Genomic DNA, 24,540 nt, shown 5'->3' with positions numbered 1-24,540 from the left:
GTGTATGAGTGTATTGCCTGTATGTATGTGAGTGCACCCATGTTGTGCAATCCTGCAGAAGTCAGAAGAGGGTTTCGTATTCCCCTGGAACTGGAGTTAAGGACGGTTCATAGCCGCCATGTGGGTGCTGGGAATCGAACCCGGGTCCTCTGCAAGAGCAGTCAGTGCTCTTAACCACTTAGCCATCTCTCCAGCCCTGGACTATCTTCTTTAAATAAACCACAGCATCTTCCTTTGGAGAAGAAATGCTCAGTCTATGTCAAAGAGGTTCTCCATTGACCTGCAAGGCTTAGTATGCCACCTAATTCTGGGAACCAGCCCCTTCACCCTGTTGCGCCTAGGTGTGGGAAGGATCCCAGTTCCTAAGTCCCAGGTCCCAGCCAACTGTCCATTCCTTCTGCCCTTCAAGCCCTTTCAAGATCAAGGTGCTTCCAGCCCATGATGCCAGCAAGGTACGGGCCAGTGGCCCAGGCCTCAATGCCTCTGGGATCCCGGCCAGTCTACCTGTGGAGTTCACCATTGATGCTCGGGATGCCGGGGAGGGACTGCTCACTGTTCAGATCCTGGTGAGTCCAGGTACAACCCACTTTGCAGTCAGATTCTGTGGACATAGGCAGGACTTGATAGTTGCTTCTCTCCTAGGACCCTGAGGGTAAACCCAAGAAGGCCAACATCCGAGACAATGGAGATGGGACCTATACTGTGTCCTACCTGCCAGACATGAGTGGCCGATATACCATTACCATCAAATATGGCGGCGATGAGATCCCCTACTCACCCTTCCGCATCCATGCTGTGCCCACTGGGGATGCCAGCAAGTGCCTTGTAACAGGTGGGTACCCACTCTGCATCCCTGCCCTTATCACCAGCCAGTCTCCTCAGAGTACTTTGAAATCCCCAGCCCAGTTCCTAGGGACTGCTGGCAAAGAGCCTGACACCTTTGCCCCCCACCCCATCCCCACTCTGGCCCATCCTGAGCCTGCATGGCCTACCTAACCCTCTTGTCTATTTCCAGTGTCCATTGGAGGCCATGGCCTGGGTGAGTGCCTTCATTTTTTTCCCTTTGCTGGGGGCTGGGGGCTATAAAACCAGCTAGGGAAGGGAGGGCTAGGCATGGCCACCAAACCCCCTGACCTAGCTTTTCCATGTGGCAGGTGCTTGCCTAGGCCCTCGGATTCAGATTGGAGAGGAGACCGTGATCACAGTGGATGCCAAGGCAGCAGGAAAGGGGAAGGTGACCTGCACGGTATCCACACCAGATGGGGCAGAGCTCGATGTAGATGTGGTTGAAAACCACGATGGTACCTTCGATATCTACTACACAGCGCCCGAGCCAGGCAAATATGTCATCACCATTCGCTTCGGGGGTGAACACATCCCCAACAGCCCCTTCCACGTGCTGGTAAGCTCATAGCCATGGTGGGGCTGGAGGACATGGATGGGGGTTGAGGGACATGCCTCTTAGTAGCAATAAGGGATCCTAGAAGCTGTCCCCTCCCCAAGGAATCACAGAACCTGTCCCCATGTCTGATGGATCCTGGGGACAGAGGGCTCCAAAATGAAGCCTTTGAGGTCTCTGCAGCCTCCCAAAATGCAGGGAGATGGCACAGCTCCACCTCTGGTGCCAAAGGTATCATCTTTCTGTGGAGGAATTTACTGTGTTCTTCTCTGACCCTTGGGCCACTGTCCCTAGTCCTTTGTCTCTACAGAGGTGGTCCTGCAGGATAAGGGTAGAGCACCTGAGATACCCACCCAGGACTTCAGTCTTGGGCCACTCTGAGTCAGCTCTGCGTTCTTGGGCCAACCACATCATGTGCCCTGTGCCTTGCTCCTCAGGCATGTGACCCTCTGCCCCATGTGGAGGAACCCACAGAAGTACTGCAGCTATGCCAGCCTTATGCCCCACTCCGGCCTGGGGCCTGCCACACACACTGGGTACCACAGCTTCCCACGGCAGGCCTCGCCATCTAACTCTTCCCCACTTCCTTCATCTCTTCCTTCTATTCTTCTACAGCCAGGCTTGGGCCATGGTTGGGGCCTCTTGGGGAGCAGGAGGGCATTAGGCTGGGCAGAGGGAGCCCCAAACTGGGCATGACACCCCTTCTCTTGCAGCTGGCACACCTTTCTTGCCACTTGAGTTTCACATTAACCATCTTTTTCTTTCCTTAACTTCCAACTTCAGTCACAAGGCAGGCCACACTCCCAGGCCTTCCCCACCATTGCTCTTTCCTCTCACCCACCACAGGCCACAGAGGAGCCAGTGGTGCCTGTGGAGCCATTGGAGTCCATGCTGAGGCCCTTCAACCTGGTCATCCCTTTCACAGTGCAGAAAGGCGAGCTCACAGGTACAGCCTGGGGTCCCTCACATGTAAGACTCAGAGAGAAGAGGCTCTCTCCCTTGCTTAGCCTCTTGTCTTATAAATGAGAATTGAGATCGCTTCTTGGTCTCTTTTTGGGGGGGGTATTTTTGAGACAGGGTCTCCCTATAGCCCCAGCCTGCCTGGAGCTCAACTATGTAGACCAGACTGGCCTGGAACTCACAGAGATCTGCCTGCATCTGCCTGCATCTGCTTCCCTAGTGCTGGGACTAAAGGCATGTGCCACCACGCCCGGGATGCTTCTTGGTCTTTTGACTAAGAGCAAGTGTAGGAATGAGAACTGGGGCCAGGAGAGGGGAAACAAATTAATCCAAGTCCCACAAATTGGACAGAGCTAGAACTTAGGCTCAAGACCTCCATCTCCCATTTTAGGGTTTATCCCTCTACTCTAGAAGAGGCTACATCTCAGTGCCTGGCCTCAGGGGTAAAAGCAGAGCCTCACAAGAGCAAGGTCTGGGATAGCATGGGACTTGTGTTGGGAGAAACCAAGGTCCCCATGTAAATGTGTCTGCTCCTCAGGGGAGGTGCGGATGCCCTCTGGAAAGACTGCACGTCCCAACATCACTGACAACAAAGATGGCACCATCACGGTGAGGTATGCGCCGACTGAAAAAGGCTTGCACCAGATGGGGATCAAGTATGATGGCAACCATATCCCTGGTGAGTTGGGGCCAGGGTAGGGCCATGACACAGTGTCAGTCCCGCCTTCCTCCTTTAAACAAATATTTAAGCATTTGCCATGTGCAGGTACTATGGGAGGCTCTGGAGAAATGTGTCCTTGGTGAGGGACAGGCTTTTTAGAACCAGGTCTATGTGGTAAAGAGACAGGGCTCATCAGTAAGACTGCTAAAGATGCTCCTGTGCCTGTGCTGACCCAACCCCATCTGTTTACCCAGGGAGCCCCCTGCAGTTTTATGTGGACGCCATCAATAGCCGCCATGTCAGTGCCTATGGGCCAGGTCTGAGCCATGGCATGGTCAACAAGCCCGCCACCTTTACCATTGTCACCAAGGATGCTGGGGAAGGTGAGGAGAGCTGCTGACAGAGGTGGGGGACTAGCTAGTACAGGGACAAGGGCCGGCCCTCTGATCTCAGCCCCATCTCCACTTGTAGGGGGGCTGTCACTGGCTGTGGAGGGGCCATCCAAGGCAGAGATCACTTGCAAGGACAACAAAGATGGAACCTGCACTGTGTCCTACCTACCCACAGCACCTGGAGACTACAGTATCATTGTGCGCTTTGATGACAAGCACATCCCAGGGAGCCCCTTCACGGCCAAGATCACAGGTGGAATAGACATTTGGGCACATACAAACCAACACACAAACAAGTGTTCAAGCCAATTCACTTAGGGCATTTGGACAGAGACCCCTGGGGGTAGAGGAGGGCATCTTGAGATAAACATAAGGACACTACTGTCCACAGCAGGCAACACCATCCCACCACCCCCATGCTTTAAAAGACAAGATCTCAAGTTACTCTTGAAAAGCTAGAGTTTTGACAGTCTTTTTCATCCCCAAGGAAACCCAGAGATGCAGAGTATTGTATAGCAAGTCTGGTGTCTTGTTCTGTGACGCAGAATTAAATCCACAAAGGTCCAAGTTGGAATTTAGCCCATGTAAAACTGAGGCAGCCACAGAGAACTGGGATGCTGGGTCCTTCTGTTGGTAGTTAAGGTAGATGCAGGCTGGGGATCATAGATTCTGCCTGGAGTCAGAACAGCCTGACCCACCCTAACTCCCTCACAGGTGATGACTCAATGAGGACATCACAACTCAATGTGGGTACCTCCACGGATGTGTCGCTGAAGATCACTGAGAGTGACCTCAGCCAACTGACAGCCAGCATCCGTGCCCCCTCAGGCAATGAGGAGCCATGCCTGCTAAAGCGCCTGCCCAACCGGCACATCGGTGAGCACAGCACCCAGAAGGGGTACTTTAGGGGAAGGGAGGCCTCAGGAATGCTGTGCCTAACATCCTCTCTCCACAGGGATTTCCTTCACCCCCAAGGAGGTTGGGGAACATGTGGTGAGCGTACGCAAGAGTGGCAAACATGTCACCAACAGCCCCTTTAAGATCTTGGTGGGGCCTTCAGAGATCGGGGATGCCAGCAAAGTTCGGGTCTGGGGCAAGGGACTTTCCGAGGGACACACCTTCCAGGTGGCAGAGTTCATTGTGGATACTCGCAATGCAGGTACTTCTTGCCCTGGAATCCCCCATTCCAGCTAGCATTCCATGGATACCTGTCCTTCTTTCCTGCCCAGCACCAACCCTCAGGCCTCACCCTCCTCCCTGTTGGAATTCGTCCCAGGACCCACTAGGGGAAAGTGACTGTCCCATTACCTCTCTCAAAGTTAAGAGAAAGCTTAGCCATCTTGAGTTTTTTGGTCCCCCACTCACTGGAAGCCAAGAGGACTGCCTTAGGGAATTATCCAGAATATCTCTTCAGTGGATCTTGGGGACAGTACATGGTTTATCCCCTCTCCCAATACCTCTCACAGAGCCATTTTCCTTAGTGGTTACTATACTATTTGGCACCTATTCTGGGCAGAACCTGCAGCTTGGGACAGCAGAGTGGTGTGGATGTGGGTGTCATAGGCTCAGGGAAGACATTTCCTCACTTTTCCTCCCCCAGGTTATGGAGGCCTGGGGCTAAGTATTGAAGGCCCTAGCAAGGTGGACATTAACTGTGAAGACATGGAAGATGGTACATGCAAAGTTACCTACTGCCCCACTGAGCCCGGCACCTACATCATCAACATCAAGTTTGCTGATAAACATGTGCCTGGTAAGGCTCTGAGCTGAGGCCAGGTCAGGACAGACCAGGGATAGGGAGGCAGGTGATCTATGTACCTGACTCTCCCTTTCTCACTTACAGGAAGCCCCTTTACTGTGAAGGTGACTGGTGAAGGCCGCATGAAGGAAAGCATCACTCGGCGCAGACAGGCACCTTCCATTGCCACCATCGGTAGCACCTGTGACCTCAACCTCAAGATCCCAGGTAGAACTTCCAAAGGCGGGGAAGGGCCAGGGTGGGGCAGGGAAGGCGGTGGGATGCCCTTGTGACCTAGAACCTGTATGTCCTGCTTGCCTCTGACCTTACCTTCTCTCATCTGGCTCTGGACTTTCCACAGGAAACTGGTTCCAGATGGTATCTGCCCAAGAGCGCCTGACACGTACCTTCACACGAAGCAGTCATACGTACACTCGCACAGAGCGGACAGAGATCAGCAAGACTCGGGGTGGGGAGACCAAGCGTGAAGTGCGGGTGGAAGAGTCCACTCAAGTTGGTGGAGACCCCTTCCCTGCTGTTTTTGGTGACTTCCTGGGCCGGGAACGCCTGGGCTCCTTCGGCAGCATCACCCGGCAACAGGAGGGTAAGCAGAGGGCACCAGGCACTGAGACCCTCAAAGGGAGACTGGGGCCTTCTGTTTCCCAAGACAGGATGGCCCCATCCCTGGCCAGCTTGGTCTAGTGGCCAAGACTGATCTGAACAGAGGAGGGGGTTCACGGAGGAGAGAGGGGAGGATGTAGACCAGACAAAGCCCCTTGTTTCCCTAACATCGCTCTAACTCTTCAGGTGAGGCCAGCTCTCAGGACATGACAGCACAGGTGACCAGCCCATCTGGCAAGATAGAAGCTGCAGAGATTGTGGAGGGCGAGGACAGTGCATACAGCGTGCGCTTTGTGCCCCAGGAGATGGGGCCGCACACAGTCACTGTCAAGTACCGTGGCCAACACGTGCCTGGCAGCCCTTTCCAGTTCACTGTGGGTCCACTGGGTGAAGGTGGTGCCCACAAGGTACGGGCTGGAGGCACAGGGCTGGAGCGAGGTGTGGCTGGTGTGCCAGGTGAGAGGAAGGAAGCCAGGAGGGAAGTTGGGACCAGGATAACCAGTGTGAGGGGTAATGACACTCAAGTGCCTCCTCTACCCTGTTACCCCGAATCCAGCGGAGTTTAGCATCTGGACCCGAGAGGCTGGTGCTGGGGGCCTATCAATTGCTGTGGAGGGTCCCAGCAAAGCAGAGATTGCATTTGAAGACCGCAAAGATGGTTCCTGTGGTGTCTCCTATGTTGTCCAGGAGCCAGGTAAGTGTGCACATTTGTGTGGGGCCTGGGCTTCTCCAGTCTGCCCTTCAACCCTGAACTTCTGCTAGCTGACCAGACAGTAGATGCCTGGGGCTGTAGAATTCCCCTCACCAGCCCTGTTCCTTCTGTGCCCCAAGTCCTTCTACCCCACTCCTGGAAATGTGTCTGTCCTCAAGGCTGAGTCTTGGCCCAAGAAGTTCATCTTGGGGTGAGGCTGGCCTGAGGGTGGTTTGGCCTCTGCTGCTTCCTATCCTGGGGAGTGTGCTGACTGGCCTACTTCCCTAGGTGACTATGAGGTCTCCATCAAGTTCAACGATGAGCACATCCCAGACAGCCCCTTCGTGGTGCCTGTGGCTTCTCTCTCAGATGATGCTCGCCGTCTCACTGTCACCAGCCTCCAGGTTTGTGCCAGGGATGGGACCTGTGAGAGGAGCAGAAGTCTAGGACAGAAGGCCCACATGGCCAGGGATTTAGCAGTGATGTTGGAAAACCAATCAGCCTGTGTCCCTTCCCCCACCATGTACAGCATGGGGCTGGGCCTTTTGGGGACCATGTCTGGATCACACTTGGTGACTCCATGCTTTGTTTCTGCTTTTTACAAAATGTCTCTTTGTCTTTCCTGCCACTTGTCATTTCTTGTCACTGAGTTTGTCCTGGTTTCTTCTGAAAGTTCTAAACTGACTTTATAAGACTAAGTATATAAAATCAATACAAGACCAAGCCAATCTGCAGAGAGGGCTTGAGGGTTCCGAAGGAGAGACTGCACTTCTGAGCTGCACTTCTCCTGGCAACTGGGACCAGCTGTACTTTCCCCTGTGATACCTAGAAAGGTCCCTCTCCCTCTACCATATGGGAATATACACCACACAGACTCTCAGTAAGTCATACTGACAACTATTCAAGGGACATACTGTCAAAGAACTGCTAGGTAAGGCACAAGGAGAAGGCCTCACCCCACCTCCTTCCAGCTGCCCCCCAAGGCAGTGCTATCAGCCAACAGCTAGCCCCCCCCACTCTAGAAGGAAACCCAGGCTTCCCATTCCCTGCCCCCAAGAGCCCTGCCTGTGCTCCCTCCAGTCCTCCTCCTTAGTCAACTCATTCTAGAAGTGCTCTTAGGCTAGTCCGGTGACACGCAGCTTTGCCACATTCAAGCTCACATGTGCCTGCAGCCCACATATCACTGTCACGCTCCCGTTTTCCTGCTACCAAGCCCTCATTATTCAGTGTGTGTGGCCTCTGCTTCTTCAGCCAGGACATGGACACATCACTCCTCATCCCCATCCTAGCATGGCTAGGATGGTCCCTCCCTCCTTGAAGGTGGATGAAGAGGGTAGCAAACCAGATTTTGCCCTCTCAGTGTTTCCCTGCAAGCTGGGTTGGCAGACAGGGTCAGCTGGGGAAGTGGGAAGGTCTTGGGCTGGCCTTTCCAGTGAGAGCAGCATTGAGCTGTACAGAGGATTGTTCCAGTCCCAGCCTCTCAGGACTCTGAATGTGTTCTGTGACCTTTGCAGGAGACGGGGCTTAAGGTGAACCAGCCAGCATCTTTTGCGGTTCAGCTGAATGGGGCACGTGGTGTGATCGATGCCAGAGTACACACGCCCTCAGGAGCTGTGGAGGAGTGCTATGTCTCTGAGCTAGACAATGGTGAGCTGGCCCAACCCCTGCTACTCCCTGCCAGGCCAGGATCCCAGGGAAGGGGTGGAAAAAGATGGAGGTTCACGTGCCAACCTTCTGTCTCACAGACAAGCATACTATTCGCTTCATCCCTCATGAGAATGGTGTCCACTCCATCGATGTCAAGTTTAATGGTGCCCATATCCCTGGAAGCCCCTTCAAGATCCGTGTTGGGGAGCAGAGCCAGGCTGGGGACCCAGGATTGGTGTCAGCCTATGGTCCTGGGCTTGAAGGAGGCACCACTGGTGAGGGTCTGGAACTGGGTAGGGAGCAGGGGTGGATTTGGGGAGTGGTCAGGCTCTCATTGGTACTGCCTTGCAGAGCTGCTCAGGGGGTCTAGGGCCCTGGCCTGGGTTGCATTCTTTCTTGCCTTTAACCTTGCTCCCTCTGGCCTTTAGGTGTATCTTCAGAGTTCATTGTGAACACCCAGAATGCAGGCTCAGGGGCTTTGTCTGTCACCATTGATGGCCCTTCCAAAGTGCAGCTGGACTGTCGGGAGTGTCCTGAGGGCCATGTGGTCACTTATACTCCCATGGCCCCGGGTAACTACCTCATTGCCATCAAGTATGGTGGGCCCCAGCACATTGTTGGTAGCCCCTTCAAAGCCAAGGTCACAGGTAAGTACCCTTGCTGGGGGAGGCCCACGCAGCCCAGGCCATCCCAGTTGGCTCCATGGCCATTCACATCTGATTGTAGTCCTCAATCATAGTCAAGGCCTAGCCTTACGCAGCATTCTATTCTGTAGAATTCTGCATAATTATCTTCTTTTTTTTTTTTTTTCTCCCTGTAGCCCTAGCTGGCCTGGATTCGTTAGGGAGAGCAGGCTGGTCTCAAATTCACAGAGATCCTCCTGCCTCTGCCTCCCAAGTGCTGGGATTAAAGGCGTGTACCACCACACCTGGCCTGTGCATAATTATCTTTAAAAATACAACCCTTTTTTTTCTCAATGCCTGGCACAGGCAAATGTTCTATCACTGAGCTATACGCCTAGCTCTGCAAGCTTCCCTCTTTGAAGCTAGTTCAAAGACTTGTTCTTTTTCTTTTTTAATTTTTACAAAAACTTTATTGAGAATTTCATACATGCATATAAGGTGTTTTGATCAAATCAATGCCCACTCCCTCCCCTCCAACATTCCCCCCTCTGAAGAGATAACCCTAAAATCTTTTAAGGATTAATACAAGCTCCCAAAAACCTTTGACATTTTTGGCCTTTGGAACAGAGAATGTTGCTAACAGGCCCGAGGACATTTTGGCTTTTAGCCCAGAAATTGGCTACATTTCTTTGGGGTCTTTTTACCCTAACTGCCTAGCTAAGTCCTAGCTCCTATTCTTATCACGCCATCCTCTGAATGGGGTTACCCAAATTGACAATAAGGAATAGGGACTCAGACCACTCTGGCTTCTTCCATGCTGAACAGGGACACAGGGTGAGGCAATTGGAGTACCGTTCAGTGGGTCTATCTAAAAGACTCCCAAATTGCATAACTCTTATCTATAGGAAGAAAAGATTGCGGATAGGGAATTGGGACTCAGACCGCTCTGGCTTCTTCCATGCTGAACAGGGACGCAGGGTGAGGCAATTGGAGTATCCCTTCAGTGGGTCTATCTAAAAGACTCCCAAATTGCATAACTCTTGTCTGTAGGGGGAAAAGAAAGTCCTTGGTGAATAGAAAATGCGAAGGAAAAGTAAAGGCAAGAATACTTAGCATTACAAGTTCTAGACAGGGAACTAGAAAAAATCAGAACAGGGCATATTTCAAATGTTCATATGAGAGTCCATTGGAATTTCTTGACAAAAACATCCTTCTACTGGGTTCCTCCTCATTTTTCTTTTGTCTGCCAAGGCTGGACTTGAGAGTGATGGATTCAGGATTTGCTTTCAGGCATTTTGATAGCTATTGGAGTGGTTAGAATCAGTGTCAGTTCCCTCTCAAAGGCTTCTAGATAGGGGGAGAAAACAAATTTGACAATCATTTTAGAACAATAGCAGGTTGTCTCCCTTAGCTACCGTGGGCACTGCGGTGTTGCAGACCAAGATTTGAAGTCTTACATCTGAGCAGCACTTTCTGTTTCAGAACAAAATAATCAATGAGAAATAATTGTCTGAATAACTTTTTATTATGGATTTAAGCCTAATGTCTGAGAAGTGTAATCGCTTGAACTCTTAAAGAAATATATTGATCACTTTACTCTTTGGTTATACTTTTTTTGGGTGTTTAAGACCATACAGTTGGACCAAATAAGTCAATTTATATTTACTTAAGTGTAATGTCATGTGAGGATCTGTTCCTTAGGGGTCACATGGGCTTGGGAGGAGCCCTGGCTCTTTCCTTTTACCAGTTCCATCTATGTGAAGATAAGTCAAAGGTCCTGCTTGACCATGGTTAGCTTCACTTAGAATCATGGAGGAAATGTTTCCTCTGAGTTGACCCTCCTCTTTGTAGAGTGGACACTGGTTCAAGTCCATCTGGAGTCCATGGCCTCCCTGAATAAGAGGACAGTTGACCCACCACAGTCACAGGACATTTTGAGAGATGTTCCATGAAGACTTCTTTTTTTCTTTTTTTTTTTTTTTTTTTTTTTTTTTTTTTTGGTGTTTTTGAGATAGGATCTCCCTGTAGCCCCAGCTGTCCTGGAATTCACTATGTAGACCAGGCTGGCCTTGAACTCACAAAGATCTGCCTGCCTCTGCCTCCTAAGTGTTGGGATTAAAGGTGTGCGCTAGCACGCCCAGCAAGACTTGTTCTTTTTTAAAGCTGTAGTCTTGCCTTGTGAGGGAAGCTGACTTCCCAACCTGGTTGGGTGATGGGACAGGGCCAGCAGTGGCTCAGGCTTCAGGATAAGCAGGAATTGGGAGCTGGTAGGGTGCTGCTTGTTTGAAATGGGCTGCACTCTTCAAATGCTGAGGCTGAAAATAGGAGGGGGCCTAGAGCAAGCAGTGTGGCCCAAGTCCCCGGCCTAGAGGGTTGTCAGTGCTGGCTGAGGACCCACTACCTAAGGAAGGACAGGAAGTCCTTCTGACTAAGCTCTTGGCCACCTACTCTGCCCCTCAGGTCCCCGGCTGTCTGGAGGCCACAGCCTTCATGAAACATCCACAGTTCTGGTGGAGACTGTGACCAAGTCGTCCTCAAGCCGCGGCTCCAGCTACAGTTCCATCCCCAAGTTCTCCTCAGATGCTAGCAAGGTGGTGACAAGGGGCCCTGGTCTTTCCCAGGCCTTTGTGGGTCAGAAGAACTCCTTCACTGTGGACTGCAGCAAAGCAGGCATGTTCCAGAGGAAAGGAGGCTTTCCTGGGGAAGGAGGGGAGGGAGCAAGGAGCTATCAAGGAATTGGGTGTGAGCTGCTGGGGGACCCTGGTGTGAGTCACCCCTCTCTGTCTCCCTCTCCAGGCACCAACATGATGATGGTGGGTGTACACGGGCCCAAGACCCCCTGTGAAGAGGTGTATGTGAAGCACATGGGGAACCGGGTATACAACGTCACCTACACTGTCAAGGAGAAAGGAGACTACATCCTCATTGTCAAGTGGGGTGATGAAAGTGTCCCTGGAAGCCCTTTCAAGGTCAATGTGCCCTGAATCCCAGAAGTGCCTCCCCCAGCCTAGGCCCCCTCCTCCTACCAAACACTCACTCACACCCACACCCACAAATGTGCCACACCCAAATGCACACTCGAAGAATCCGATTCTACAAACACCTGCCTTAGGTGTGATGTGAGTGGCACAGCCTCCTGCCCTACTGTGCACCGGCGGTGTGAATGGCCTCTATCTGTCTCAGGGCAGCGTCCTTCCTCAAATGTGGCCCAAGGCCAGACAGGGGCCAGGCTCAGGAGCAGAGACTGTGATATAAGGGGCTAGACGGGGGTTGGGGGTCTGAGGATCATAGTGGGGCTGAAGCCAGTGGAGGAGCAATGAGTTGAGGGTATCTATATGTAAGAGGTCACCCTCACAAACCTCCCTGCCCAAAGACTCCATCAGGCCCCTCTGGTGGCCACAACCCCACAGTGTTAAGGACTTGGAAAAGCACAATCAGAAGAAACCAGATCCAGAATAAGCATCATGCGCCATGTGAACTGGCTCTGACCGATGTGCTCCATGCAAGCCAGGCTTCCTGGGAGACTAATTTCTCCTTGTTCCTTTTTTTTTTAAAAGTGGTTGCACAGCTCTGCCCCATAGGGGGTCTTTTTTACACATTGCGAGGCCCAGCTTTCTGGGGGGACTTTTGCACTTGTGGAAAACTCCAAATAAACTGCGGCTGTCGCAGAGGCGTGGTTCTTCTTTGTGGTGTGTGTGCTTGACAACGGCTGTCTCCTGGCTTGCTGACGCTAAATGAAGGGGTGGGGCAGAGGGAAGTGGGGGACCACATAGAGCTGGGATGGCTGTCCCCTGAAGGCCTGACCGGAGCTGAGGGCAGGAGCTTGGGGCAGACATGAGGTCTGCGAAAGCCTAAAAGAGGTCCAAGTAGAGACTTAGTCCTCCACTAGCTAGAAGGTTGATGGATAGCAAATGGGAGTGAACACTCTTCTAGAAGACGGTCCTAAGGACTACTGGAAGGCCAGTTATGTTCAGCCTGACCTGGAGGATGTTCTTTAAATTAGGTTCTTAGAACTATGACCCCTGGCTCAAGCAGAAATGCTCATTACCCAGCAGGGACCAAGTAAGAGCCCCAAACCTCTACTCCAGAGCCTAGGTCAAAGTAGGCCAGCTATACCCCCACCTCCAGCCTTGACCCTGCTCAGGTCTCCTGGACTCCACACCAGCTTCTGAACTAATCTGGCCCTGACCTGCTCCCTCTAATCTGTCCTCCATGCTGCATGCAGCTGGAGGCAGTCCCATTAAATAAGGCAGGGCCCTGTGGCTCCCTCCCACTGCAGGAGATCATCTACTCAAAGATCTCCTAAATTCAGAAATTCAGATACCTGTCTCCGTGCCATGTAGGTTGGGCAACATACCCAATAACCACTTGCACTGTGCACCTGAGCCCCCTTCATGGCCTCTGGTTTTCTGGGTACTTATGCTGTAATTGGGCCTTACCTACCAATACCTTGCCTTTCTGACCCACAGGAAGCTTTCTTGAACCTCTTCTGGCCTTCCCTGAGTCAGTGCTACCAGCTTCCACTCTGCCCTGGGGCACACTTCTGCCTCTGGTTACTACCCTGGTTTGTGACCAGGTATCCACTGTCTCCCCCACCCAGAGTTCTATACAGGCATGGATGATATGTGAATGAGCAACTGAGTTGCAGAGCAGGGCAAAGACTCACTTCACTACATGGATCTCACAATGGCAGACCCATCCCCAGGCACTTGGTGGTGGCACTGTCAGAGAAGACCCAGGACACATGTGACCCCAGCCCCTAACCCTGTGCCTCTTCACTTCATTCAATGGCCTGCCCACTTTCACTCTTTTTAAGATTCTTCTTTCCCTTCCTGTCCTAGCAGTGAGGCAGGATAGAAAGACAGGGGAAATTAAGAAGACATGTGAAGGGAAAGGAGCCTCCTTACTCCAGAGTCTGGTTGAAGTCTGAGAGTCAAGAATTCTAGCACAATTAACATTTGCTGGGAAGGTTGCTGGCAGAATATTCCTTTTATATAAAACTACTTCAAATAGAACCTCCTTACTCCAGAGTCTGGTTGAAGTCTGAGAGTCAAGAATTCCAGCACAATTAACATTTGCTGGGAGGTTGCTGACAGAATATTCCTTTTATATAGAGCTACTTGAAATAAAAATGCTAAAATAGCAGTGACCCATGCTTAAGGCCTAAGCATATATGTTTTTCCCCATTTCCCAACTGTAAACCTGAAATTTTGTGGGACTCTCACAAAAGCACCTTAACTTCCCATGCATCCCTTGTGACCTAGGCTATATATATATATATATATATATTTAGACAGAGTCTTCCTGTAGACCCAGCTGACTTGGAACTAACTACGTAGATCAGGCTATGCATTTAAGTTCCTTAGCAATCCTTTGAGATGTCATTTAAGAAGTTACCAAAATAAATAGTACATACATTTTTAAAATATTTTATTTTAAAAATATCTTACTAATTATTTTTATTTTATGTGTATGTGTGTATTGCCTGCATGTAGGTAAGTGCGCCCGCGTTGTGCAATGCCCTCGGAGGACAGAAGAGGCTGTCGGATCCCCTGGGACTGAGTTATTGACAGTTGTTAGCGGCCATGTGGGTGCTGGGATTCAAACCCGGGTCTTCTGCAAGAACAGCCAGTGTTCTTAACCGCTGAGCTATCTCTCCAGCCCCAGTACATGCATATTGTAAAGATACTTAATCTTCTCTCTCTCTTGAGAAGCCCACACCTAAGCTGAGTGTGGTGGTGCACACCTTTAGTCCCAGCACTCGGGAGGTAGAGGCAGGTGGAACTCTGTGAATTCAAGGCCAGGCTGATCTACAAAGTGAGTTCCAGGCCAGCTGGAGCTACAGGGAGACCCTGTCTCAAAAAGACCAAAAAAAAGAAGCCCACACCTACACTTGAGGGTGTACTAGCCTTTCCCTGGGCACCCCTCTGTTAACTCCCTTGTTAAATCTATGTTAATCTATTTAATATGTTACAAGACTGCTTCAGATGGGCTCCTCTTGAAATTCTTTTCTGCAGTGAAGTCAGGAATCTTAGCTTCACCTAAGAAGTCTGTGAAAAAACTCAAACTGATGCAGATGACAGTGTAGGACTATGTACCCTGCTCCTGCCACACCATGGCAGATACCTTCCTCTCTCCTCCCTCTGGGTCTGCCCCCAAGACCCTTCCAGAACTTCATTCTATTGTATGCTTGCTCCTCCCACTGAAATTTCTCACTTTCTCCTCAGTCCCACAGGGAGCCCCTGAGAACAGAAATCCCATCCTATCCATCTTATATCCTCAGCTCCTAACTGTGGGTACATCTGATAAATAAATGGTGGTTGAATGAGGGAGTAGTGACAAACATGGCACTGTCCCAGACAAACTCATTAAGGGTAGATTCCCTTTTTTTTTGAAACAGGGTCACCCTGTAGCCCCAACAGGCCTGGATTAGCTATGTAGAAGACCAGGCTGGCTTCAATCTCACAGAAATTTACCTGCCTCAGCTTCCAGAGCACTGGGATTAAAGTCGTACAACACCAAACTCAGCCCTAGATTCATTCTCTTAAACACCTAACTCCTTAGTGGTTGTCCTCAGACTTTGACACGTGTCGTAATGCGTATGTGTGTGTACACACACACACACACACACACACACACACACACACAAATGTACCAAAACAAAAAACCCACTGCTCTGGGTGTGGCGGCGGGCACTGGGGAGGGAGAGGCAGTAGGATCAGAAGTTCAAGGTCATCCTCTCATTGCAAGTTTCAGGGCAATCTGGACTATATGAGGCCCTGTCTCAAAAGCTAAAAACCAAAAATAACATTACACGCACAAATAAGTGCCTTCCCTGAAGCACTCAATTAAAAAAAAAACTTTCAAAGAAGGAATGCCAGTGAGAGGCCTGTGCCGCACAGCTTTCTGGGAGTTGTAGTTCCGCGGTTCCAGCCTCTCTTTATGGCACAGTGTTCAGATAGAGGCTACGTTCCTACTAATGCGCATGTTCAGACGCGGCGTAACTGCGCATGTCTGAAGGGCGGGGGCGAGCTTCGGGGGCGGGGTATCGTTGAGTTCAGGTGCTTCGGGAGCGCTCGCCTTGACCGCTGGCATGGCGGGGAGGGGTAAACTAATCGCGGTGATTGGGGACGAGGACACGGTGACTGGTTTCCTGCTGGGCGGCATAGGGGAGCTTAACAAGAACCGCCACCCTAATTTCTTGGTGGTGGAGAAGGATACCACCATCAATGAGATCGAAGATACTTTCAGGTACGGTAGCCTGCGAGGCCTAAGTTGTGAGCACCGTGAGAGGAGGTGACCTGTTAACCTGGATGTCAGGCCCGGCTGGGGCTGGGGCGAGCCTGGAAGACCGTCAGCCCATAAGATGCAGAGGCCTCCGCGCCTTAAATTCCTTTTGGGGGGCCCAGTGGGTCTCAGACTATGTCAGGTCCTCGTGCTCCCGGTCACATGATCGTGTGTCAGGCTAGAAGGGGAACAGAGCTTGCGATCTGCTCCTCCGGTAATTGGATGTCTGGAGCCTACTGTCGGTGTAGACAGCCAGGCCCAGCTTCTCTTCCGGAGTCTCTGACGCTCACCTCTAGAGCAGTCTCTGGGCCTTGCAAGCACTCACTCTTCGGCTAGTCGCACTCTAAAGGAACCGCACACCCAGTGTGAGTCTAGGCAGTGGCTAGTGTGCGTGTGTGTGTGTGTGTGTGTGTGTGTGTGTGTGTGTGTGTGTTCCATTTCTCTTAGAAGCTCATAACTGTCCTGTGAGGTAGTGGTTATTCCCACTTACTGGTGAGAAAACTAAACCCCAGATAGGTTAAGGCACAGGCCCAAAGGCACACCATCCATAAAAGACAGAACTGGGACTTGAACCAAAGCCAACTTTCTGTCTCTCTCTCTTAAAAAAAAGGTGGGGGGGGCTGCAGAGATGGCTCAGCGGTTTAGAGCACTGACTGCTCTTGCAGAAGAACCCAGGTTCAATTCCCAGCACCCACATGGTGGTTAACAACCATCTGTAGTTCCAGTTCCAGAGGATCTGACAGACGCCTTCTCTTGACCTCCTTGGGCATTGCATGACAGGGGTGCACTTACACACATGCAGGCAATACACTCATACACATAATATTTTTTGAAAAAGTTGTTTTTGTGTGCAGGTGGGTTCTTTTTGTCACTGTGCACATGTGGAGGTTAAAGGACAACTTTGGCCTTGGAATTTCCCTTTGACTTGAGCACTTTGAGCAAAACATCTGGAAAGTCTGACCTTCTACAAAGACTTTATATTTCAAGGCCTTGCTTCCAGCCCTGGGTCAAGGATGATAGCTTCAAAGAGTAGTGCATAGATAAATGATGATAGATAGATAGATAGATAGATAGATAGATAGATAGATGAGAGAGAGAGAGAATTTTTTTTTTTAATTCAGGAAGTGCCTTGGCGACTAGAATTGAGGATACCAACCCCTTATTTCCCTCACCCCTTTTCTGGGGCTCCTGCACCAACTCTCAGTAATAAACTGCTCTCACCTGGTGTCCGTAAACAGCCCAGTCCAGAGATGCTGGCTGAGACTGGTTCCTACTGCCTGGGCTATGCCTGGACCTGGGAGGCTGCTATTAGCTGATCTCTAAGCACTCTGGGAAAGTGACCTCAGTTGTCACTGGAGGAGAGGTTTCTAAGAATTCTCCGTTTCCAATCAAAGGGGGTCACAGAACGCATCACGTCTAATTTATCCCAGCTCCTGGCACAGAGTATGTGCCCAGTAAATCATTTTTAATGAATGGCTAAATGAATGGGAGAGGATCACATGAGAGGAGGGCCATAGTAACAGGTTCTGTCTGTGGAAATTGTGATTCCTTTTTCCCTTGTTATTTCCTCTTTCCCTCTTGTGTCCTTGGCTCAGGGCAAACGTGCCCCCTAACCTATCCCATGCCCTCACCAACCTCAACCTTGAGGCCTCCAGTGGTCTCCTCAACCCTGTATTTAAAAAATTTAATGCCAGGTGTGGTGGCGCACGCCTTTAATCCCAGCATTCAGGAGTCAGAAGCAGGCGGATCTCTGAGATTGAGGCCAGCCTGGTCTATAGAGTGAGTTCTGGGGCTACAAAAAAACAATTATTAATAGGGGCTAGAGAGATGGCTAAGTGGTTAAGAGCACTAATTGCTCTTGCAGAGGACCCCTGTTCAGTTTCCTGCCCCAACATTTGCCGTGGCTCACAACCATCCATAACTCCAGTTCCAGGGGGATCCAATGCCCTCTTCTGGCCTCCACAGGCACTGCATGACACAGGTACACTTAAATACAGGCAAAACACTCTTACACGTAAAATAAAAATTTTTTTAATTAGTAATACTCAAAAGGTATATATTAAAGGCTCTGTCTTCCAGCTCATCTTTGCACCTTGTCTCCTATCCCCCCGACCCCCCAATAACAAGGAAGATATTTTGGGATTTTTTTTTTTTTTTTTGGTCTTTTTGAGACAAGGTCCCCCTGTAGCCCCAGCTTTCCTGGAACTCACTATGTAGACCAGGCTGGCCTTGAACTCACAGAGATCCGCCTGCCTTTGCCTCCTGAGTGCTGGGATTAAAGGTATGCACCACCACGCCCAGCCCGGGAATTTTTTTTTTTTTTTTTTAAGACAGAATCTCCTTTAGCAAGCTATGTAGACCAGGTTGGCCTCAATATCAGAGATCCATCTGCCTCTGCCTCCTACAATCTTATGCAGATACAAAGGATCCCATGCATATTTCTCCTTCCCCTTTCCTACACAGAGGCACCTTATAGAGTACACTGAACACAAATCCTGGTCTTCATTACCAGTTCCCTCCACCAGCTGGTGTGTGGACGCCAGCCCTGATCATTATGGCCCTGAGTTCTTGAATGCAATTGCTTCATCCAAGAAGGCTAAGTTTGAGTGTTTAGTGTAGTCACCTTTCCCCTTGTGCCCCCAGGTAACTGTCATTCTCCTCCCTCAATAGGCAGTTTCTAAACCGAGATGACATTGGCATCATTCTCATCAACCAGTACATTGCAGAGATGGTACGGCATGCCCTGGACGCCCACTAACGCTCCATTCCGGCTGTCCTGGAGATCCCATCCAAGGAGCATCCCTACGACGCAGCCAAAGACTCCATCCTGCGCAGGGCCAAGGGCATGTTCACTGCTGAAGATCTGCGCTAGAGATCCCGGCCCTCTGCCCCTCTCTTGATGCCTGGCCTCCCCAGCTTGCTATCCTCTTTAAATTTCAAACCTCTGGTTTCCACCCCCCGCCCCCCCAATCACTGAGAGGCTGGGTGAGGTGCTTCTAAGGCTGCTGGGGCTGTGCCATTCAAATCCAGGCTGGTTAGGGAACAGGAAGCCCAAGCATCTTCTCTCTCCACTACCTCTTCCCTATGCTGTTACACAGTGTCATTGTCGATATTAAATTAAAAGAATAGTTTTCTCTCCAAATGGATGGTGCTGGAACAGATACATGAAGGGTACGGTATTGGGGGATGCTACATCCTGAGTGGCCGGGTAGTGGTGGACACAAAGAGGGATGGTGCAGCATCTAATAAAATATTACACACAAGACAATTTAATATTAAAGAAAGTTGGGGGACCAGGAGACGCCTTGTTCTGTAGAGCAAAGAACACTAAGTCTCTAACTTCCAAGGTTTTATTCACAGGTATGGGGTGATCCAAGCAGCTATTCAGGAACAAAGGGTAGGCAGATCAAAGGACATGTCTACTGGAGCTCAGAAAACAATTAGCAACAAAGTATGGTCTATGTACAAGGTACAGAGCAAATGTTAATACAACAGTGTAAATAAAACAGTTTTTTTTTTTTTTAAATCTAAACATAAGGGACATTGCAAGTCAGAACTATATATGCCTCTCTGGCTCTGCCATCACAGACACTCTTGGCTACTGGTGACTGCACATGTAGTCAAGCATGGTTTCTGCAGAGTTCAAACAGGGCAGTTGTCTCCAACAGGGCGATGCTAGATTGGCAGGGATGGAAATGGTTCTACCAAAGAGCTAGGTTAAAAAAAGCTGAGCCAGGAGGCCCAACTCAAGAACTCTGTCATCTGGATCAGAGGACCAGCTTTACCGGTGGAAGACAAAATTTGTGCCTCCACCTCTGCATGGGCTGGAAGGGGCCTTGCCCAAGAGACAGAAGCGGATTTCACAGGAATATAGTTCTAGATGGAACCTTAGGCCTATAGGTTTGGTGATCAGGCGTTTAGTTAATGGGCCCACACACACCCTAGGTTACCTCAGAAAGGGTGACATGGGAGGTCTGCTGAGGGCAATCTCTGGCCCTGTGTGAGGTGAGGCTTGGTTGCTGGGTGACTGTCCCAGAGCAGGCACCCTGTGTCTGCCTGCTGTGCTCAGTCAGCTATAGCTACCCTGGTACTGCTCTTTCCCTTGCCATTATGGCAAGGCAACTAACCATGGACACAGTGCGGCAAAACTTCTGGAAGGAGGAATATCTAAGGGAGAAGATGTTGCGCTGTGAATGGCACTGCAAGTTCGGAACTCTAGTGAAGGCCAAGCAGAAGGCTAAAGCTGCAGCCCATCTGCCCTCCAAACTGCCCATCCTGCTCCCCAAGGCCCCAGTCTCACCACCACCACTTGTCTCCAAATCAGCCCCTAAGGTCCCCAGTCCTACCCCGGAGGCTTCTTTTCAGTCAGAAATGTATCCAGTCCTGCCTGCTACCCGAGCCCTACTGTATGAAGGCATCTCATGATTTGTAGGGGCGCTACCTCTACCTCAACACCCGAAAACTGGACCTGCCAGAGACACGCTACCTGTTCCCCACCACCACCAACTTCACATATGGCTGGCAGCTAGGTGAGCCCCAACCTCCTGTAAATCTATTACCTCACAAATATGTAGCACCTGCCATGTGCTGAAGGGCTGACGTTCTAGGGGAAGGCCGTGTAAACAGAACAAAGAAACTAGTCTATGAGGGACTAGTCCTGTTAACTAAAGGGCGATGGTAGACAGGGAGGCAGGGACGCAAGCTTCAGAGGAAAGGCCTTTCTGAGGCTTTAATAAGGCTGAGGGCTAAATGATGGGAGAGAGGTTGGATTTTATCCTAATTTGAGGGGAAGGCAGTGGGGTGGGGTGTTAAGCAGGTGAGAAATCAGTGGCTATGCCCAGATATTTTGTTGTGGCTACTGGGAAGCTTTGAAGAGGAAAGGGCTGTGTTGGCCATGGTAGGCTCAAGGTGTCACTGAGGCAGGTGTGTGTGTGTGTGTGTGTGTGTGTGTGTGTGTGTGTGTGTGTGTGTATGTGTGATGTATAGCCTTCAAGGGCAGGGTCAGAAGCAGTCATTGAGTTTAAGTACTATTGAAAGAGAGATTAGGTTCTGGGGAGCCTGAATTATTGGAATTGACATGAGAGGAGTGGGAAGGCAGGCCAGAGACTATAGGGATGATGATGGCAGGAAGTCAGTGTGTTTTCTCTGAGGTTTAGGGAAGGTTAGCTGGAAGGAAGACCACTGAAGACAGCTCAGTGGAGTTTTCAATGAAGAGAGAAGGTGTGGGGAAAACACTGTGAGTGTTGGGTTGCTGGGGATCCTAAGGATTCTCTTCCTACCTCTGTCATGAATTTCAAGGGAGACCAGGCACTCAGTCATGTGTCCAACTGCTTGAATGCCTGTGCAGAAAAGGTGGGTAGTTGGGGATCAACACAGTTCCCTCATTTTTCCCTAAGAGGAAAGTAGGAGTAACTGTCCAACAAAAACAAGAGGCAAGCCCCAGAAAGGGGATGGAGGCCATGTCTCCACAGTCTATCCCCAGCATGGCTAGAGGCACTGTCTGACCTGGTGGTTCTGGGGAGAGAGTGGCCTGTCACCCAGATCCCAGGGAAAGAGCCTTGGTAGAGGATCTTGAAGCTGGGTGACTGTGGCAGACAGCTGTGGGCCATGCTATCATCAACTGCTGCATCCAGGTGTCCAGCACCCAAATGTATTTTCCTGTATCCCCCACTCCTCAGAAGCCCTTTTTATTTATTCACATAAAGTAAATACAACTTGTGCAGAGTCTTAGGGCTGGTGGGGTGGGGGTTGTGCACTGAGTCCTTTTCCCAGAAACCCATACCTGGCATCTGACATCTTTTCCCAGGCCCTCCAACAAAGCACAAACTGGTCTCCTGCAAGATGTGCCGAACTGAGTCATTTTTCCATAAGAATGGGGCCTTCGCACTACTGGACCCCGGAGACCTGGCCCTCTGACCTTGGGCCAAGTAGTGATTCAGGGCAGCAGGAAAGGAATAATAGGACTCCCGGTGGAGCCAAGCTGCTGCTGCTGTGTGTGTGTTTGTGTCTCTGCCCTCCTGATGCTGCACTCCGAACTTTTTCTTTTCTTTCTAGAGGCAAACTTTTTTTTGGTCTTTTTGAGACAGGGTCTATCCGTAGCCCCAGCTGTCCTGGAACTCACTATGTAGACCAGGCTGGCCTTGAACTCAGAGATCCACCTGCCTCTGCCTCCCGAGTGCTGGGATTAAAGGCGTGCACTACCACGCCGGCTTCTTTTTCTTTCTTTTTTTTTTTTATGAGAAATTTTATTGATTCAAGAATTTCATACAATTAATTTTAATTATATTCTGATCTTCTCCCCCATTTCCACCATCCCCAACTTCATGTCTTCTATTAGCAAATGAAAAACCCCATCCATCTTACATAGCACCTCTGAGCTGGATTCGGAGAGAGCGTATCTCAGGGTAGCAGTGATCTGTATTTCCCACACAGGTGTGCCAAAGGGCCCAGTCCCTTTCCTTTGTACGTGGTTTTGGGTGTATTTTGACTCCCGGTCTTTCTGAAAATACCCTCCACTTGGAGGTCATTCTCTAGCTTTTTCCTTAACTCTCTCATCTCCGCATCTCCATGGGGACCCAGCAAGGACGGGGGTCGGGGGTGGGGGGAACGGTGCTATTATTCTCCAGTTGTAGGCTCTTCAGCGCCAGGGGAAAGCAGCTCCTGGAAGTTCTGAGTGTTCCTGGGGAGAGAGGACTTGTCACTCAGATGCCAGGGAAAAGGAACCCTATCACTCCGTGTCCGCAGCTCACCTGGCCCTAAGGGCCCGCAGCCATTGGGTCTTCTCTCGCTGCCTTTGTTCCAGCTGTTCCCGAAGCGCGCGTCGCAGCCGGGCCGCGTCCTTCTGGGCACGCCAAGCGCTGAGCGTGCAGTACAGCCAGCAAGAGACCACCCCGCCGCCCGTCCCGCCGCCCGTCCCGCCCGAGCAGCTTCCTGGGGTCCCGCCTTCTCCCGGTTCTTGCCTGTGGCGGAAGCTGAGCCGCGCTAGGAGGGATCGCGAGTGGGTGAACCCGGCGGTGGCGGTTCCCGACGATGCGGAGTCGTTCCAGGACCTGGGGAGGCGGCGGTCAGACCAGCTGCGCCTCTGCAGTGCGCCCGCGCCCACGCCCACGCCCACGCCGGCTTGTAGGCCAACCCGACCCTGTGCGCACCCGCAGCTGCTGCTGCTCTCAGTCCTGTTGCCGCCGCTGCCTGGCCGAGCGGTGCTGCTCCAGCAGCCGCTGCAGAACCATCTCCTGATGCTCCGCGCTCACCCGCACCCCCTCCCCGCTCCCGGGCACAGGCCATGCGGCCTTGGAAGGCTTGGGGTCCCCAGGGCCTGGGAGCCTCATTTCTTCTGCCTCAGCGGAGCTGGGGCTTCCTCCCAGGGAAGCTGCAGGGAGATCGTGCGGCCGGTGGGCCAGCGTCCCGCCTCCTGCGAGCATCCTCACAGGGAGAGGAGCCCATGCATCTTCCCCGGAGGCCTCCAGCTTTGTCACAGCCGCAGATTCCTGTATGAACTGGGTGCTGCTACCCCGAGGTCCTGGGATCTCTGTTTTCTCATACTGGAGAATTTGTTTTTCTGGGGACCCGCAGAAGCCTTTGGGATAATCCTGGTGGTTGCCCTCTTCCTGGTACCATACTGTCTCTTCTTGAGTCACTCCCCAGACTTCTAATGTACAGCCTTCTCCACACTGGGGAGTTTTCATTTCCTGATCCTGCGGAGCTTGCTTCTTCTGGCACTGAAGACTCTTTCCTCCTTGACTGTGAGGAACCCCTTTGTCTTCACCTTGAGATGTGTCTCCTTTATAGCCCTGGGGAGACTGCCCACTCCGACCCTGTGGTGGTTTCTCTCCCTGACCCTGAGGAGAGTCTGTTATCTGCAGTAGCTGAGATTCAGCTTCCCCCAGGCTCTGGTCAGAGCCCTTGGAGGAATCTTGTGCAGCCAAGTCTTGGGAGGCCAGGTCAGAGGGCTCTGGGGCTCCCTGGGTGAGCTTTCTCCCCTTTGGGCTCCTGGATGTCTGTCCATGGGAGCTCTGGATGGTTGGTTCTGCTTGGCTCCTTTCTTCCCCCTGGGCCGGGTCCTAGGAAGAAAGAACACCCTGGGTCCAAGTGTGTGAGGGAGCCCCCATGGCAGGGCCTTTCCCACAGGGAAGCCTGTACATATTCCATATCACCACCACCACCACTACCCACCTGGGCCTTGCCTGATTCCTGTGTGTGCTAAGCCCATTTTATGTGGTGTAAAAATGCCTCAGCAATGGTCCCTTCCACCTGGCTAGGGGAGGCAGACTCCATCCAGCTGTCCCCAGCCTGAGAGAGCCTTTGCCCATGACCTTTGACCCTTTCACCTTAAGTTTTGAGTTTCCTGGCTCCTTGAAGCTACTGCTGATGGTTGGACTCAGCTCTTCTAAACAACCTGGAGAAAAGCTGGTGTTGACAGGTGTCTAGCCCCTTATACACCTTCACCAGAACTGGGATAAAGATGCCTAGGGGGCCCCTCTGCATGGGAAGAAAGAATCCTAGGGCACTGCTTGAGCTGCTT

General features: G+C 51.3%; 4 protein-coding genes across 5 annotated transcripts in view; 3 read left to right on the top strand and 1 right to left on the bottom strand.

The window, feature by feature from the left end:
- Nucleotides 1-12,404, top strand: part of Flnc (filamin C) — a 31,241-nt gene extending 18,837 nt beyond the window's left edge. Inside the window, exons 27-48 of one of the 2 annotated variants that reach the window (XM_008846378.3) lie at nt 410-566; nt 643-832; nt 1,016-1,039; nt 1,155-1,402; nt 1,837-1,935; nt 2,246-2,345; nt 2,898-3,038; nt 3,275-3,403; nt 3,492-3,665; nt 4,127-4,288; nt 4,368-4,571; nt 5,013-5,165; nt 5,256-5,378; nt 5,512-5,754; nt 5,958-6,227; nt 6,328-6,465; nt 6,751-6,866; nt 7,977-8,109; nt 8,208-8,384; nt 8,538-8,756; nt 11,193-11,402; nt 11,529-12,404. In XM_008846378.3, the coding sequence (XP_008844600.1) occupies nt 410-566; nt 643-832; nt 1,016-1,039; nt 1,155-1,402; nt 1,837-1,935; nt 2,246-2,345; nt 2,898-3,038; nt 3,275-3,403; nt 3,492-3,665; nt 4,127-4,288; nt 4,368-4,571; nt 5,013-5,165; nt 5,256-5,378; nt 5,512-5,754; nt 5,958-6,227; nt 6,328-6,465; nt 6,751-6,866; nt 7,977-8,109; nt 8,208-8,384; nt 8,538-8,756; nt 11,193-11,402; nt 11,529-11,716 (3,598 nt within the window). In that variant the 3' untranslated portion in view covers nt 11,717-12,404. The remainder of the gene's footprint in view (nt 1-409; nt 567-642; nt 833-1,015; nt 1,040-1,154; nt 1,403-1,836; nt 1,936-2,245; nt 2,346-2,897; nt 3,039-3,274; nt 3,404-3,491; nt 3,666-4,126; nt 4,289-4,367; nt 4,572-5,012; nt 5,166-5,255; nt 5,379-5,511; nt 5,755-5,957; nt 6,228-6,327; nt 6,466-6,750; nt 6,867-7,976; nt 8,110-8,207; nt 8,385-8,537; nt 8,757-11,192; nt 11,403-11,528) is intronic. The other variant, XM_008846379.3, reaches the window with a different exon arrangement.
- Nucleotides 12,405-15,746: 3,342 nt separating this feature from the next.
- Nucleotides 15,747-19,161, top strand: Atp6v1f (ATPase H+ transporting V1 subunit F). Its single transcript, XM_008846377.2, is given in 2 exon segments — nt 15,747-15,983; nt 18,690-19,161. Coding segments are annotated over 2 exon segments (360 nt in total). The 5' UTR covers nt 15,747-15,825; the 3' UTR covers nt 18,892-19,161.
- Nucleotides 19,162-19,692: 531 nt separating this feature from the next.
- On the top strand, nt 19,693-22,055 carry Atp6v1fnb (ATP6V1F neighbor). Its single transcript, XM_008846376.1, is given in 3 exon segments — nt 19,693-20,434; nt 20,436-20,548; nt 21,826-22,055. Coding segments are annotated over 3 exon segments (528 nt in total). The 5' UTR covers nt 19,693-20,129; the 3' UTR covers nt 21,936-22,055.
- Nucleotides 22,056-22,313: 258 nt separating this feature from the next.
- LOC115072575 lies at nt 22,314-24,484 on the bottom strand. Its single transcript, XM_029570035.1, is given in 4 exon segments — nt 22,314-22,698; nt 22,769-22,860; nt 22,979-23,068; nt 23,168-24,484. Coding segments are annotated over 4 exon segments (783 nt in total). The 5' UTR covers nt 23,705-24,484; the 3' UTR covers nt 22,314-22,634.
- Nucleotides 24,485-24,540: the final 56 nt, after the last annotated feature.

This window comes from Nannospalax galili, unplaced genomic scaffold, assembly GCF_000622305.1.
Source record: "Nannospalax galili isolate Female #2095 unplaced genomic scaffold, S.galili_v1.0 scaffold660, whole genome shotgun sequence".
Classification (NCBI taxonomy): Eukaryota; Metazoa; Chordata; class Mammalia; order Rodentia; family Spalacidae; genus Nannospalax; species Nannospalax galili.
Note: the sequence above shows the minus strand (reverse complement) of the source record. Positions and strands in the feature narration are given on the sequence as shown.